This window comes from Castor canadensis, chromosome 19 (genome assembly GCF_047511655.1).
Source record: "Castor canadensis chromosome 19, mCasCan1.hap1v2, whole genome shotgun sequence".
NCBI lineage: Eukaryota > Metazoa > Chordata > Mammalia > Rodentia > Castoridae > Castor > Castor canadensis.
In genome coordinates, this window is record NC_133404.1 from 41,876,249 (window position 1) to 41,892,887 (window position 16,639).

Consider the following 16,639-nt stretch of genomic DNA (forward strand, 5'->3'; position numbering starts at 1 on the left):
AAGCCTGAAAAGCACCTGACTTTAGGAGGTACAATTGTCACTTTCCTCACATTTTATGGCCAATGAAAGTCACAGTGTCACACCTAATTTCAAGGGAGTGTTGGGGCTCAGAAAATGACACCAAAGTCCCAAGGTGTGAGGGCTTTGACCCAAAGCAGCAGCCTCAGAAGCAGGCTCTCTCTGAGTCTCCCCTCCCCGCTCCTGAGAACAGGCAGGGAGGGACTTTCTCCAGAATCACCCTGAGGACCCGAAGGCCAGGCCTCCAGCATTCGCAAGAAGGAAGCCAGAGCGGTGCAGGGACTTTGTCTCGCGCTATGGTCGTGCGGCAAGCCCATTGAGCTGGGAGCAATCCCGGGCTCGCTGCTAACCTCCTGCAGGAAGGAGTGTGACTGTGTGACTCGCTCCTGTGCACGTGTAGACGCCACGTGGTAGAGTGCCTGCCTGACTCAGTTCAAACCTCAGCACCACACAAAATAAACAACAAAAAACCTCTAGTGGCTCACAGCTGTAATCCTAGCTACTCAGGAAGCAGAGATCAGGACGATCACGGTTCAAGGTCAGCCCGGGCAAATAGTTCATGAGACCCTATCTCAAAAAAAAAAAAAAAAAATCACACACACACCCACAAATTTAAAACCCAGGACCTCCACCAGTGGAGTACTTACCGGACAATTTCCTTCATCTTTCTGAGACTCAGTTTCCCCATTCGTCTAGCTTATCTATACTTCTGCATTTCCGTTTCCATTAACCATGGTCAACAGTACTCTGAAACTTTTAAGAGGAGATTTTCAGAAATAAATAAAGCTTAGGGGTTTTTTTTGTTTGTTTGTTTATTTGCAGTACTGGGGCTTGTACTCAGGGCCTACTACACCAGCCTCTTTTTTTTTTTTTTTTTTTTGTAAAGGGTTTTTTTTTCAAGATAGGGTCTTGAACTATTTGCCTGGGCTGGTTTGGAACTCGATCCTCCTGATCTCTGCCTCCTGAGTGGCAAGGATTTACAGGTGTGAGCCACAGGCGCCCGGCCAACCGTGGTGTTTCCAGGTACACACTGGGAGTCTTGGGGATGCATCGCGATGCTGTGGAGGAGGTTTTAATGAAAAGCAGATACTTCTCAAGGTCAGGATAGTAAATAGACGGCTTCAGGGTGATGGTTTAGACAGCTCTCATCAGAAGTACAAAGAAACAGCAACCAGAGACGTTCTCTTCGATCATATGTAGGACTTTTTTTTTTTCTGTACTGGGATTTGAACTCAGGGCCTAAACCTTAAGCCACTCCACCAGCCCTTTTTTGTGAAGGGTTTTTCAAGATAGGGTCTCACACACTTGCCCAGGCTGACTTCAAACCAGGACACTTCTGATCTCTGCCTCCTGAGTAGCTGGGATTTCAGGCCTGAGTCACCCACACCCAGCACATTGGATTTTTTATTATGTCTATTTCTGGATCATTCCATTTTATTTTGTTTTCATTGTTATTTTATTTTATTTGTTTTGGCAGCACTGGGATTTGAACTCAGGGCCTCATGCTTGCCCTGAGGCATGCTCTACCTCCGGAGCCACTCCACTGGCTATTTTCATGTTTTTATTATCATATTAGTGCTGTGCTAGGGTTCACTGTGACATTTACAAAGTTCTTACAATATGTCACAGTTGAATCCCCCCTCCATCATCCTCCTTTATCCCCTCTCCCCCAGGCCTCCCAATATTTTAGGGTTTTGTTTTGTTTGTTTTGTCGGCAGTGCTGGGATTTGAACTCAGGGTCTTGCACTTGCTAGGCAAGTGCTCTACCACTTGAGCCACACCTCCAGCCCTGAGTCTTCCATCTTATAAGAGTGTCCAAAAGGAGGAAATCTGAAGCTCTGGAAGCCGTTTCCTTGAAAGGAACTAGATTTGGAACTTATCCCTGTCATAAATTACAGTGTGACTACAAGTCAGAAGCAGTGCTGGAGGCAGGGAGCAGGAGAAGAGGGAGAAAGGGTCCTAAGTTCCTTGAGAGAAAGCCACCAGGGCTGTCAGGAGACACCAGCTGCCAGGCAGAGCTGGCCCCTTACCCCAGATAGCTGCAGCTCCATGGGTGACCAGGACAGATAGGAGAAGTGCCACTGCCTCACCCAGACCAAAGGCACACCCACAGGACTGTGACGTTTGTTTATATGTGCATATGTACATACAGAGAGAGAGACAGACAGACAGACAGACAGACTTTGAGTCAACAGTCTACAGAGAGAAATTTATTCTAAGAAAATAACAAAAATGAAAACAAATTAAGATAGGTTTCTGTTGCTCATAATAGTGACATATTTTAGGGACTGGCGGATATAGCTCAGTGGTGGCACTTGCCTGGCAGGTTCAAAGTCCTGGACTCCATGCCTAGCACAAAGAAGGAAAGTACTGAGCTGGGCATGGAAGTTCACATCTTTAATCCCAGCACTCAGGAGGCTGAGACAGGAAAATCTCACGTTCCAGGCCAGCCTGGGTTACGTAGCTAAACCCTGTCTCAAAAAAAAGAAAAGAAGCCGGGTGCCGGTGGCTCACGCCTATAATCCCAGCTACTCAGGAGGCTGAGATAAGGAGGATCAAGGTTCGAAGCCAGCCCCTAGGCAATTAATTCTCTAACATAAAAAAGGGCTCATGGGCTGGCTCAAGGTGTAGGCCCTGAGTTCAAACTCCAGCACCCACCCCCCCACACACACACACACAAAAATCTGAAAGGAAATTGGGTGCTGGTGGCTCAGGCCTGAAATCCCAGCTACTCAGGAGGCAGAGATCAGGAGGATCAAGGTTTGAAGCCAGCCTGTGCACATAGTTCAGGAGACCCTATCTCAAAAAACCCTTCACAAAAACAGGACTGGTGGAGTGGCTCAAGATGAAGGCCCTGAGTTCAAACCCCAGTACCTCAAAACAAAAATCTGAAAGGAAGACAGACACAGTTCTCAACTCAGAGGGATGGGAGTATATATTTGTGTGCTTATACAATTTTATTTTATTTTCCTTCCTCCTTCCCTCCCTCCTGCCCTTCTTCCTTCATTCCTTCTTTCTGCTCGTCCTTCTTTTTGCTTTAGTTATTTTTCAGATAATGTCTCTGGGTTTTGCCTGGGGGCTGGCCTTGGATCAATCCTCTTACCTTTGGCCTTCCTCATAGCTGGGATGACAGGCGTATAACTTCATGCCTGACTTGATGGTTGAGATGGGGGTCTCAATTTTTTGCCTGGGCCTCTGATTTCTACCTCCTGAGTAGCTGGGATTACAGGCATGAGCCACTGGCGCCCAGCTGTACCCACTTTTAATAGGTCGGCACAGATGCACAGAAAGGACCCATGCCATACTCAGAATGCCTCAGTTTCTGGTGCCAGCTGTAAAATGGCTGACAGTCGGAACACAGTCCCTTCCAGCTGAAAATACTCAGGGTCTGCAAGCAGTCTCCATCTTCCTCCCCCAGTCATTCCTGGAGCATCCGCAGGCCTGGGCAGTTCGGGTATGTGCCCTGTTTGCTGGGTGCCAGCCTTCCTGGGCTGCAGGGCTCCAGGCTGGAGAGCCCAGGCTGCCCCTGGGTATGGGGGGCGGTGCTCTTTAGCTGGGCATCTGGCCGGATGCCCGCAGAACCAGGCAAAGGCTGCCCACGTGCCAGGAACTCGTTGTCTTTCCACTGAAACAGACACAGGCTGTCTGTGGAGGTTCTGGAAACATCTGACCTTTTGCAGAATGCCTCTGGAGCCCTTGAGGGTAGAGGGAGGTTCCTGCTTTCTGTGAAGGGTTTAACCCTTTCCACCCGAACCTCAACAGGAGGCAGGGAGAGAGAGAGAGAGAATCAGTTTTAGAGGGACTACAAAGATGTTCCTGGGGGCAGGGAAGAGACATTTAACCCAAAGACCTGTGTAGTTTTCTCAGATCCCTCTCTTTGGGACAGAAGGCTCTGGAAAGGTGGAATGGAGGGCCCAGAGGGAGGGAAGAGGCAAAAAGTAGAGGCCAGAGGCTCCACTGAGGACTGGGAGAGGGGAAGTGGGGGCTTCTCTGACTGAATGAGCAAAATCCACTATTCCTTCATGCATCCAACAAATGTTTGGGGTTTGTTTGCTTTTTTTGTTTTGTTTTGAGATGGAATTCTTGCTATGTTGCCCAGTCTGGCTGCAAAATCCTCATCCTGCCAGGCACCAAAGGCTCACGCCTGTAATCCCAGCTACTCAGGAGGCAGAGATCAGGAGGCTCAAGGTTCAAAGCGAACCCTTGGTAAATAGTTCACAAGACCCTATCTCTAAAAAGCCCATCACAAAAAAGGGTTGATGGAGTGGCTCAAGATGTAGGCCCTGAGTTCAAGTTCAAGCCCCAGTACCAAAAAAAAAAAAAAAAAGGGCTGGTAGAGTGGTTCAAGTGGTAGAGCACCTGCCTAGCAAAGCATGAGACCCTGAGTTCAAAACCCCATGCACAAAATCACCAGCACAAATGTCATGTCACATTTGCAGGGAGCAAATGGCTCTCCTGCAGCTTTCCAGCTTTCCTAGCTGGACTTTGAATTAAATTGACTTAGGCAGATTAACAGGAAAAGTAGGAGGCTGGGCGGCTCAGTAGCTCAGTGATAGAGAGCAAGTGAGTGCTTGCCTAGCATACTCTGGGTCATAGGTTCAATCCCCAGCACAGAGAGAGAGAGAGAGAGAGGAAGAAAGAAAGGAGGGAGGGAGGAAGGAAGGAAGGAAGAGAGAGAAGAAAAACCGTATATGCACAAGAATCCCACAAAACATAGCAAGATTCCTGGGGAGGGGATTCAGGACAATTCCTTTTGGAGGAATTTTGGGCAGGTAAGAGGGTCCCCGAGCGCCCTCAGTTTGAAGCAGTTAGCCTACCAGAGTGTTGTAGTACTTAGGGACATTTCCTGACCCCCTCCCGGGGGAAGGACTGCAGGGAGACTTTCATTCAGGACGGTCCAGGTGGCTGTCCTGAGTGCTGTTTGAGCAGGAGTTTGAGGCTTTGCTGCTTGAAGGCTGGGCAGTGTCTGGATGTTGTTCAGGTCAGCTCCAGTGCAGAATCTTCAGCCTCTCCACGCTTACAATATGGGGTTTCTGTTTGTTTGTTGGGTTATTTTTTGGTGGTACTGGGGTTTGAACTAGGCAGGCGCTCTACCCCTTGAGCCACTCCACCAGCTCCTCTCTGGTGCTGACTTGAAGGTTTGATGACTTGAATCTATGATAGAAACTGACATCAGAGGAGTTGGGGTGGAGCTCAGCAACAGAGCCCATGCTTAGTGTGCACAAAGCCTGGGGATCAGTCCCCAGCACCAAAAAAAAAAAAAAAGCTGGGTGTGGGGGTGCACACCTGTAATCCCAGGGTTCAAAAAGCAGAGGCAGTAGGATCTGAGTTTGAAGACAGTGAGACCCTGTCTGAAAAAAAGGGAGAGAGGTCAGGCACCGGTGGCTCACACCTGTAATCCTAGCTACTCAGGAGCCAAAGATCAGGAGGATGAGCTTAGATGCCAGCCCCAGCAAAAAGTTGGTGAGACCCTATCTTGAAAAATCCCATCAAAAAAGGGCTGGTGGAGTGTCTCAAGGTATAGGCCCTGAGTTCAAACCCCAGCACTGGAAAGGGAGTCGGGGGGGGGTGGGGGGGGGGGAGTAATAAAGAAACTTGACCTTAGAGAGAAGAAAAGATTTGCAAGTTCAACAACACAAGGAAATTTAGATGCTTCCGTCAGGGGAGAGGGCAAGGAGGGAAGCAACTCATGGAGGGTAAACGATCTGGGGAGAATGAATGGGCCTGAAGAGTAGGTGACAGCCTGTGACAAAGTCTGCCTGGACGTAGTGTCAACCTTTGATCTTCTTTCCATTTCCCTGATGATGAATGTGTTAGTCGCCTTTGTCACAAATAGCACAATTTGAAAGGAAGAACCATTTACTTGACTCATGGCTCAGAGGTTTCCTCCATGGTCAGCTGGCTCCTTGCTTTTTGGCCTGTGGTGAGACAGAACCACCATGGTGGAAAGGTTGGGTAGGAGAAATAGCTGCTGATGTCATGGAGCCAGTTAGCAGAGAGAGGCAGAGGACCGGTCTGGGGACAAGACAGGGCCCCAAGAACACCCCCCTCCCCCGCCCCTGCCATCCAGTGCCCTCCTTCCTCCAGTTGGGCCTCACCTGTAGAAATTTCCACCACCTCCCAATTATGAATCCTTCTATGAATTAATCCACTGATGAGGTCAGAGCCCTCCTGGTCCACACAGGTCTCAATGGTTGAGACCACCCTTCCACATAGGCACCAATGGGGTCCCTCCCTATGTCCAAACCATGCCATTGAGATTCCTGGGGACACAGGACAACTGGGTTCTTTCTGGAGGTCACACCTCATGGCAGACAAGGGCAATTCAGAGAAAGCTTCTCCCTGCCCTTTGTGGGGAGAAAGATGGACAAGAAACAAGTGAGCAGGGAAAGGTCAGGTTCTGCCCAAGCTCAAAACCAAAGCACCATGCTTTGGGGTATTTTCTGCATCTCAGCAGGTGCCAGTGTGAAATGAATGTGTACACACAAATACTGTATTTGTTGAAAAACAAAAAAAACACTAATTTAGGGTTGGGGTAGAGCAAGTACTTAGCACGTGCAAAGACCCGGGTTCAATCCTCAGTACCCCTCACCCCCCCACCAAACCCACTAACAATTGTGTCCAGGTAGTTTCCGATAACTACATTGTTTTGCAACCTCCTATCTGTTCATCCCCAAACCATCAGCCTTTTCATGAAAGTAACTTGGGTTTCTGCAATGCAAGAAAGATGAACATAAGACAACTTTTCTTGACAGGAAAAAAAAAAATGGCAGCAAGGGAGGTCAGGGAAAGAGACAAGTGGGTTGTAGGAATGAGGACTCTAACTTGGGGAGTGGGGGAGAGGGGCGGCAGGGCGAAAGGATGGGGAGAAGGTGGAGGGGCCAGCTGGAGATGCCAGGAGATCCTTAACCAGCAAGATGGAAGGAAGAGAGGTGGGGGGAGAGGGACGCCCGAATCTGGCAGCTTGGTGGTGGAAGCCCTTATGGTGGTAAAACAGGAGTGGTGGGTGAGCTGAGTTGGAGCTGTGAGAAGCCGGATGTGGGACGTGGACATGGAAGCCACCTATGACCGTGGCAGGAGCTGCAGATGGGAGGACTAGAGCCATGTGCTAAGGCTCCAGTGACCACAGTGGACGAGCAAATGGTTCTGGAGGGACATGTGAACGTGACCATAAAGTGTGGATGGAACCACAGGTCCAGCGAGACCAGGGGAAGGCAGGGGAGGGCACAGGATGAATGGAGAAAGAAGTCCTGTGGGATGCTGGGTGGTGGAGCAGGAAGTTGTAAGTTCAGGTCCTCCTGCATGGCAGTCTCTTCTGCAGCGGCCCCGCCTCATCACCTGGGAACCTGTTAGCTGTGCAAATTCTGCATCCCACTCCTGACCTCCTGACTCAGCTGGTGGGGCCCAGCGAGCTGTTTGCTTTCTGGTGATTCTGATAAATGCTCAAGTTTGATAGTCACTAGGCTATGTGGGAAAAGCAGTTGACGTCACGGGAAACAAGGAAAACTGAGTCCTGGGGAGGGGCTCCAGTGCTAGAGCGCCTACCTAGCAAGCACAAGTCCTTGAGCTCAAACCCCAGTACCCAAGCCAAAACCAACCAACCAAACAAAAAAAAACCAGTGATAGCTGGGCACAGGTGGCTCATGCCTGTAATCCCAGCTACTGAGGAGGCAAGATTGGGAGGACTGCAGTTCAAAGTCAGCCTGGGCAAGTAAGTCCTTGAGCCCCTATTTTGAAAATACCTAACACAAAAAGGGCTGGTGGAGTGGCTCAGGTGTAGGCCCTGAGTTCAAGCTGCAGTACCGCAAAACAAAACAAAACAATTAAAATAGTGATAACAGGGAATGCTGGTGAGGAGGTGGGAAAATTGGATATCTGGTACACTCCTGGTGGGAATGTGAAATGGATCAGCCACTCTGGAAAACAGTGCTGCGATTTCTTATAACACTAAACACACACTTACCATAAGACTAGGCAATTACATGCCTGGGGCATATGTTCCAGAGCAATGAAAATTCACTTGCATATAAAAACTTTTGCACGAATGTGCATAGCAACTTTTTTTGGACTAGCCCCAAACTGAAAACAACTCAGTAATAAAAAAAAGAACTGCCAGGTGTGGCAGTGCATGCCTGTAATCCCAACATTCAGGAGGGTGAGGCAGGAGAATCCTGAGTTCAAGGCCAGCCTGGGCTACATGGTGAAACCAAGAAAGGAAGGAAGGAAAGGAGGGAGGGAGGGAGGGAGGAAAGAGGGAGACAGGTAGGGAAGGAGCTGGGGTTCTACTTAGTAGGAGAGGGTTTACATACCGCGTGTGAAGTCCTGGGAGTTCACATCCCCAGTAACACACACACACACACACACACACACACACACACACAAATAAGTGTGCGCAAAAAGGGGAGAAGACTGAATAAGGTCTATCATGTATTCAACAGTATTGTCCCAGTATCAACTTCTTGATTTGTCATATTTTATATAATGTCACCACTGGGGAAAGTTGAGGAAGGGTTCTGGGGACACTATGTGCTATTTTTGCGGCTTCTGGGAGTATATAACTATTTCAAAATAAAAGAATAAAAAAACCAACGACCACAGAGGGATAGAGCACCTGCCTTGCAAGTGCAAAGCCATGAGTTCAAATCTCAGTACCACAACAAGCAAAAAACAAACTCCAATCATGTGTATAATTGTACAATACACATTTCACAAGAATACATAGGAACAAAAGCATGTATATTCAATGCCTTGGGAGGGTAGTCTATGGGGGGAGGGCAGGAGGAGGAAGGAGGACAAAGGGTAAATCAGCTACATTCATCAAAGGGTCCCTGTGCCCACCAACCACAATTAGGAGCTGTGAACTGAAAAGATATTAACCTGGCCTCTTTGCACCTGAGGTCCTGCAGAGAGGAGAGGAGGGGAGGGGAGGGGGGATGGGCTGGGGTTAGGGGGACAGCGAAGATCCCTTCCCAAAGACCTTAAAGCTTTTCTCTTTACTCCATAGGAAGGAGGTGGGAGGAAGAGGAGGAGCCTGCAAAGGGAGGAGGGGAAGGAGGCTGGTGAGGGGTTTATGAAGCTCATTCCTGACCCCGGGGCTCTGGGCTGCCCTAGGAACCAAATGGATCTCAGTCCCCAAAGCCCCAAGGAGCAGGCCAGGATTCCAGGTGTCTTCTGAGCAGCTGCGGCTCGCAGGCTTTGCACATCCTCCCAGGCTTTCATTAGCTCTGCTCGCCCTGCAATGCTGGGGTGGGGGTGGGGGCACTTTGCCAAGGACTGAGGGGGTGCAGCTAACTAAATCAGGGGTCTGGGGGTCACCCTGAGAACACCAGCTGCTTAGCTATAAATGCAGCGTGTTTCACAATTAATGGATTAATGGATGACTTTTAGGGGAAGGAAGAACACAGGAGCAAAGGAAGCAACTGAGGCAGTTTGTAAAGATTTACTGACAAGGATGCTCAGCCCACCATTACTTAAGATGAGCAACCAGGGGCTGGTGGAGTGGCTCAAGCGGTAAGAGCTCCTGCCTAACAAGCATGAGGCCCTGAGTTCAAATCCCAGTGCCGCCAAGACACAAAACACCACCCCCCCCCCCAAACAAGATAAGCAGTCAGAAAGGAATTAATGCTCACAGTACAGACTTGCTTTAAAATGTGGGTTGCGCTTGTGGCAGAATTCATTTAAAAGAGGGTATGGGAGTCTTTGCTACTGTTTCCTGCACGAGGGAAGAAAATGTTTCTTTTTCTCTTCCCGCCTTGTCTGTACTTTCTCCTGTTATACTAAAATAAATCCTTGCTAAAACTTAAAAAAAAAAAGAGGGTATGCAAGACATTTTGATGTTCTGGAAAAATATGATATATTGCTGTTTTAAAGAAAAGTTTAGGTTCTCTCTCTCTCTCTCTTTCACTCTCTCTCTCTGCACTGGGCTTTGAACTCAGGTCCTTTTTCTTGCAAAGCAGGCACCACACCACTTGAGCCACACCCCATTCCTAGACTTATTTTTTTAAAACAGGGTCTTGTTGCCTAGTTCAGGCTGGCCTGGAAGTAGAGAGCGCACTGCCTTCTCTTCTGGAGTGCTAGAGTTATAGGTGTGTGCCACCACGCCCTCGGGCTCTTTTGAGAAAGGGTCTCTCAAACTATTTGCCCGCGCTGGCTTCAAACTGCGATCCCCCTGATCTCTTCCTCCGGAGTAGCTGGGATTACAGGCGGTAGTCACCGTGCCCTGATATGTTTTTTTTTTATTAAGGGAAGTATTAATGTTTTATTGTCATTTGTAATCAAGCAGCAGTTAGGTACGTAGTCTGCGTTCTTTAATGACTCGTTTGGGTTTTTTTGACTGTGTCTTTCTGTGTAGCCCAGGAACTCATTATGCAGCCTAGGCTGGCCTCAAACTTGTGCTCCTTCTGACTCAGCCTGCTGAGTGGGATTACAAGTGTGTGCCACCATGCTCAGCTAGTCTCCATGCTTTATACTTTTCATAAATTAAAAAGTTACAAGTGTTAAGCAGCTGACGGTTGTTTTACAGAAAACACAAGTAGTCTAATTTATTAATGGTGGCTTGGAGCTTTTCTTTTAGCTCCAGAAACTTCTCTAGTCTTTAGGAAAGTCAGCATGCATCTGAATTCACACTGCAGTCACATGCTGGCAGTCACCCACGTCTACGTCAAGGAACACACATCGGTTTCTTTCTTTTTTCCTTTTGTGGTTCTGGGGTTTGAACTCAGGGCCTCATGCTGCTAGGCAGGCATTCTACCATTTCAGCCACTCTGCCAGCAAGGAACAACACATTGGAAATCTTTTGCAAGAGGGAATGAAAGAAAGGCTTGGTCGTTTGCAAGGCCCGTGCCACATGACTGAGAAATCAGCTGGTACAAGTTTATCTCCTGCATGGTCCAAAAACAGCATCCTTGCTCTTGACTGTTCCACAGTTTGGACTGCTAGGGATCTGACCACAGGAATCACGGAAATGGATACAAGGAACCTGACTGACTTTTAAACATTTTGGTTTTTTTTTTGGGTGGTACTAGAATTTGAACTCAGGGCCCCACCCTTGCTAAGCACCCTGACTGAATTTTGACTAATCCTTTTTAAAAAGATGTAGATAACATCTGTAATCCCAGCTACTACTCTGGAAGCAGAAATGATGAGGATGGAGATTGGGGGGAGGAGTTATCGAGATCCCATCTCAACTCAATTTTGCCTAGGCAAAAACTGCACTCCTCTCTATGGGAAACTCCCACTGGACTCTGAGGCAAGGAAGCAATGCTTTATTGTGTGGCACAGACTCAGAGGACTCATGTGCAAAGGCTGAGCCCCAAAGAACAAAGGGGTCTCACCTTATGTACCCTTGCAAGCAGGTTACAGAAGGAATAAAATTTTAAAAACAAGGTTTAACCCATATATGGTTATATGCAATTCTTTTTTTTTTTTTTTCATGAAAGCGTTGAGTTTATTAATCCTCATGAAAAGCCCAAAACCATCACAGATGTTTACAGTTTATTAATCCTCATGGAAAACCCGCACAATCATCGCAGTTAAAGTCATTGTAGAATCCTTATTCCTTCGGCTTTTTGCCAGCACCAACATTGGCCTTCGCTGTCCCCTTGACTTTCTTCATCCTATTTTTACATTCCTTTCGCTGTTTCCTTGAGGTCTTTTTCTTCTCATACAGGCCATGCCTAGCAAGTCTGTGTTTGGGTTCATTTTTCTTTGCATAATCCAAGGAATCATAAATCATGCCAAAGCCAGTTGTCTTTCCACCACCAAAATGGGTTCTGAATCCAAATACAAAAATGACATCTGGTGTAGTCTTGTATATTTTTGCTAGTTTTTCACGAATTTCTGTCTTAGGTACTGTTGCCTTCCCAGGATGAAGGACATCGATGACCATGTGCTTTCTCTGAAGTAGGCGATTGGTCATGAACTTCCTGGTGCGGATAGTGACTGTGTCATTCATGATGGCGGGTGATCCTCAGGCAGTCAGGAGGAAAAAAGCTATAGTTACTTTACCCTGGTGCTACATGACCTTCCTCACGCCTGGATTCTTTAGGTTTTGTCTCTGCTATGCCATCCCTTTCCCCTGCTGCTTTATCAGGACACAGGCCTGTTTCTCTTCTGGTCCTCCTTGCTAGCCAGGTGGTGTAGCACTTGAGCCACTCCTCCAGCCCAGATCTCTCCCACCCTCTCTCCTTCTCTCCCAGGTATTGAACGAATCCAGGGCCTCTGGCATCTGTTGCACCACTGAACTACACCCCAGCCAAAAAAGTTTTTGTATATGTTAACATGGTGGCCTCTGGATAAGGTAAAATTAGGGGTGATTTTCTTTTTTGTTATCATTGTTGTGCTGGGGTACATCGTGACATTTACAAAAGTGCTTGCAAAGTATCAGAGTTGAATCTCCCCTGCCCCATTCCTGGAACGGTTTCACCAGGCCTCACGGTGCCTTTCATCTTTCCTGTACTACGTGTGAACTTGTGGACAAGCTACAAAATGACCATTTTCTTCTTTTTTCTGTTGGAGCACAGCAGAGCCTCTGCCTGCAAAGATGGCACAGGGACAGGTGCCCTTAGGACTACTCTGGCCCTGGAAGAGGTGGACCTTGATCCCTCGCTTCTCCAGCCCCTGGACCAGCCAGCTCTGGCCAGCTCAGTCATTTGCACGCCCAGAACTGGTTATTTCGGGAACCGCCCAGAAAGCGGCCATGGCTTTCCTGGAAGATAGGAGAAGCCTGAGGCCAGGGCTGGAGAGGGACGGGCCAAGGTCACTTGATAAATGGCACATATTTATACCCCGTATCTCTTCAGCCCTCCTGCTGGTCTCTTCCTCCCCTCCCAGCGCACGCCCATGGCGGGTGGCGGAGGGACGCCGTGAGCAGCCTTGACCGTGGGCGGAGCAGGCGTGGGTGGTTTCAGAGGGCGGCTCCCTGCGCCTCCATCCTTGGCCTCCTACTGTAAACAATGTTACCATTATTAAGAGTTGACCACGTGCCAGGTGTGCGCTTTCACCACCTGCATTCTCACCGCAACCCTGTGAGGTCCATTTGGCAGGTGCAGCGCTCAGGCTCAGAGAGGTTAAGCAACTCGCTCTAACTGACGCAGCTGGTTTAGATGCAGTAGTGACTCTCGAATTCCCGTGAGGGCCAAGTCCAGACTCCAGCTCAGTGGACCCGCCCCCTGCGGCCCAGGTCCAGCGAAGGCCGAGCTCCCAAGGTCAAGGAGGGCGCAGCCTCATGAGGACCCCACGTGGGCAGCACAGCCATCGATGGGGAGAAGGGCCCGAGGGGACGGGGTGGGGGTGGATCTGAGTCCAGCTTGGCTGCCAAGTCCCCGGGGGCGACTGCAGGGTGGGGGAGGGGAGCCCAGGAGGACGCCTCGGGACAATTCCCGTAAACACGGGCGGGGCGGGGCGAGGCGGGGCTTGGCGACCGCCCAGCATTTCCGGGGACAACGTGCTGGACACTCCGGGTCCCCAGGGACCGACCGCCTCCGCAGCAGGAAGGAGCTGGTGGAACTTGGTGGCCGGGCCGCGCGCACAGGTGGCCCCCGGCGCGGGTGGCGACACAATCCAGGTAGGTGCGCGGGAGGGGGCAAGCGGGGTGACAGCCGAGTCCCAGGCCCTGGGCAGCCGCCGTCCCCACCCCCACCTCCCGCCCGCCCCTCTCCCCAGAGGGCGCCACCTGCACGCTCGGATGGGCCCCGCGCCCGCCGCTGGGGGAGCCTGTTGCCATGGCAGCGCGCGCGGCTGGGTCCGCGTTCCCATGGCTACCGGGGGCCTCGGCGCCGAGGCTTTTAACTGCGTCCTACAGCACCGCCCCTACTCCTCGGTGGCCCCCGAGGAGTCACTTGGAATTTTGGGAAAAGCCCCCCCACCATGGTCGTGAACGTGACCCTCCGAGTTAGGACCATTGTCCTGGCTTCTTTCTTCTCTCCGAGCAACAAGGATTTAGGGTTGGCGGGAGGAATTTGGGGTCCTGAGAGAGAGGTCGCTCTTGTGACCTTTGCAGGGCCATCTGGTCTAGTGCAAAGACTCTGGAGCCCAGGGTCACTTCGGGAAGGTCATTCAACCACTGCTCAAATTATGGCATCTGTAATGTTAGTTACCTGAGTTGGGAACCACAGGAGTCTTGTAAGTGACGAATGTCATCGAGACTAGGTAGCATACGATTTCTGAAATATTTTCCCATAGATGCTTTAGAACTGGGAGAGATTTGGACGCCACCTGTCCGGTCCCCTCTTTGTCACAGGGAACAGTGGATCCAAAGAGATTGTCACTTCCCCAGATGACTCTGTGAGTTGGTGGGAAGGTCAGTGTTTGGTAGTACTGCGGTTTGAATTCAGGCTTTTCACCTATAGGCAGTCTACCACTTTTACCGTTTTGCTCTGGTTATTTTGGCAATGGAGTCTCTCAAACTATTTGCCAACCTGGCCTGGAACCTCAATCCTCCTGATCTCAGCCTCCCAAGTTGCTAGAATTTGGCCCCAGGGCTCAAATTCTTTGTGATGGACGATCTAAAATGGAGTTGGAGCTGACAGTGTAGCTCTGTGGTTAGAGCACGTGTTCAGCATGCTAGAGACCCATCGTCAAACTCCAGCACTGAAATATAATAATAATATAAAGTTCCTGGGCCATACGGGAAATGGAGAGGCTTGTCTTCGGAGGGGTCCTGGTGCACAGGCCTGAGCTTGGACTCAGTTCGATGTAGAATCTTAACAGGAGCCAAGCGCTCAACCATCGCCAAAGCACCACCTCGTATGCAGCCAGCAAAGCCACTAAGACTGGAGTCCAGTGAGCCAGATGCCCTTTGACTGCATAAGGCAGAGTGGCGCGCTAGGCTGCACCCTTTGGTGTGGTGCCTTTTCTCTGCAAAGTGTAAGAGGAAGGTGAGGAAGAGCCTAGGAAGGAGCACTTGAATGAGTCCTTTGGAAACGGTTTGAGACAGTCAGCTGGAGCCAAAAGCTCTCTTCTTTGGGTGCCTGTGTTTCCAGGCTTGCTCTGCCCTGGGGCTGGAGATTTCAAAACCTGAGCTGGGCAGGTCTGGTCCCTGCACTCAGGAGCTGGTGGAAGACACGGGAAGGCATGTGATGTGTAAATGAGTGTTTTGCTACAGCGTAATGAGGGCTGCAGTGGAGCTCTGAGCCCAGTGCGGAGGAGCCACTCCGGAAATCAGAGGGGAACAGCAGGCCTGTGTGCCTGGGGCACTTCTGCAGCTGTGCCAGGTTAGCCCTGCCCACTACCTTTGTTGGAAACAAAGGAATGAGTGAGTGATTGTGTCTAAAGAAATGTGAGACAGGATGGGAATTCTCAGGAAAGAAGAGTGTAAGGGATCCCGATGAATTGTGAGTTCTGAGGCAGCAGCCCCATCAGTCAGTGCACTTCTGCTTCAGCAGCACTCAGGAGGTAGCAGGTGCCCAGGAAACAGACCAAATGAAGGGAGGGAGGCATGAAAGGAAGGAAGGGAGAAGAGAAAGGAAGGAAGCAAGGGAGGGAAAAAGGAGAGGAGGGAAGGAAAGAGGGAAGAAGGAGGGAGGGAGGGAGAAAAGAAGGAAGATTGTAAGCACAAAGCCCTGAGTTCAAATCCTAGTCCCACTAAAAAAACAGAAAGGAAGAGAGGGAAGGAAAGAAGAGAGAGAGGAGGGAAATGAAGGGAGGAAAGGCAGGAGGGATGAGAGAAATGAAGGAGGGACCTAAGGAAGGAAGGAGAGAGGGAAAAAGATGGGAGGAAGGAAGGAAGGAAGGAAGGAAGGCAGGCAGGCATAAGCAGCTTGTACTATCGGAAAAGGAAGTGACTGTAGCGTGAACCCACACCTGGTTGAAATCCGGAGTGTGGGTCAGGTGTCCCTTGAGTTCTGGAGTCTGCAGATCTGGGTTCTATTCTGGTTCTCGTCGTGACTCAGCATTGTGTGGCCTCAGCAAGTCCCAGTGTCTTGCCTGTGGCGTGGGGGTGTAATTCTGTGTTGGGAGGACATGATAGAGACTGTGAAAGGTCGGCAGTGTGTCACCTGGCACTAAGAGAATTACCCTTGAGTGTCCACTTGGATTTTGGTGGAAGGAGTTTGCCAAGTATTTCATGTCAAGTTTACATAACTCTTCCAAAATGAGGTGCCATTTCTTTTTACCCAATAAAGGTTAATTTTGAAAGCCCCCCAGGTCTGCCGACTTAACACACCGTAAAGAAATGGTTCTTCACCTTTTTTCCAGAGAAGGGGAGGGAACAGGATCTTTTTGAAATCAGATGAAAGTGCTGATTCCCTTCCTTGGAAAACAGCATGTCACTCTTGGAGCTCACAGTTCCCCTGGATGAGGGGGCCTCTGCTCTGTTGCCCTGCCCATGGGGGGCCTCCACAGCCTTCACAGAAGAGGTGCATGATGGGCCTTAGTGGAAGCGTGGTCTGCTCTTTCAAGAGGATGTGGAGACCACAGGAGGACGCGCTGAGATCAGCCCACATGGCTGGCTGGGACTCGGACCTTCCTGGGCTCCAGATTTCCCAGCCCAGTGGTCACTCAGAGCACTCTTGGAGCTGCCGGAAGTCCTGGGGAGCGTGGGCTTGGGTAGCTGGCATGTGGGTCCCTGTCCAGGCAAAGGTCTCTGGGGCTACTGTACAACACCTTCTCACAGATAGTCTCC

General features: G+C 49.9%; 2 protein-coding genes and 1 non-coding gene across 5 annotated transcripts in view; 2 read left to right on the plus strand and 1 right to left on the minus strand.

Annotated features, from left to right (window-relative positions):
• Positions 1–9,510: 9,510 nt before the first annotated feature.
• On the plus strand, positions 9,511–9,584 carry Trnav-aac (transfer RNA valine (anticodon AAC)). Its single transcript has one exon. It is a non-coding gene; the product is annotated as a tRNA-Val (tRNA).
• Positions 9,585–11,494: 1,910 nt separating this feature from the next.
• On the minus strand, positions 11,495–12,024 carry LOC109695084 (small ribosomal subunit protein eS24-like). The gene has a single exon (XM_074061933.1). It carries the CDS (start codon positions 11,969–11,971, stop codon positions 11,570–11,572), a length of 402 nt encoding a protein of 133 aa, XP_073918034.1. The 5' UTR covers positions 11,972–12,024; the 3' UTR covers positions 11,495–11,569.
• A 1,097-nt stretch (positions 12,025–13,121) lies between these two features.
• Positions 13,122–16,639, plus strand: part of Sema4b (semaphorin 4B) — a 37,329-nt gene continuing 33,811 nt past the window's right edge. The window contains exon 1 of one of the 3 annotated variants that reach the window (XM_074061930.1): positions 13,122–13,582. In XM_074061930.1, coding sequence (XP_073918031.1) covers positions 13,276–13,582 — 307 coding nt within the window. In that variant the 5' untranslated portion in view covers positions 13,122–13,275. The remainder of the gene's footprint in view (positions 13,583–16,639) is intronic. The other 2 variants (XM_020177396.2, XM_074061929.1) reach the window with 2 other exon arrangements.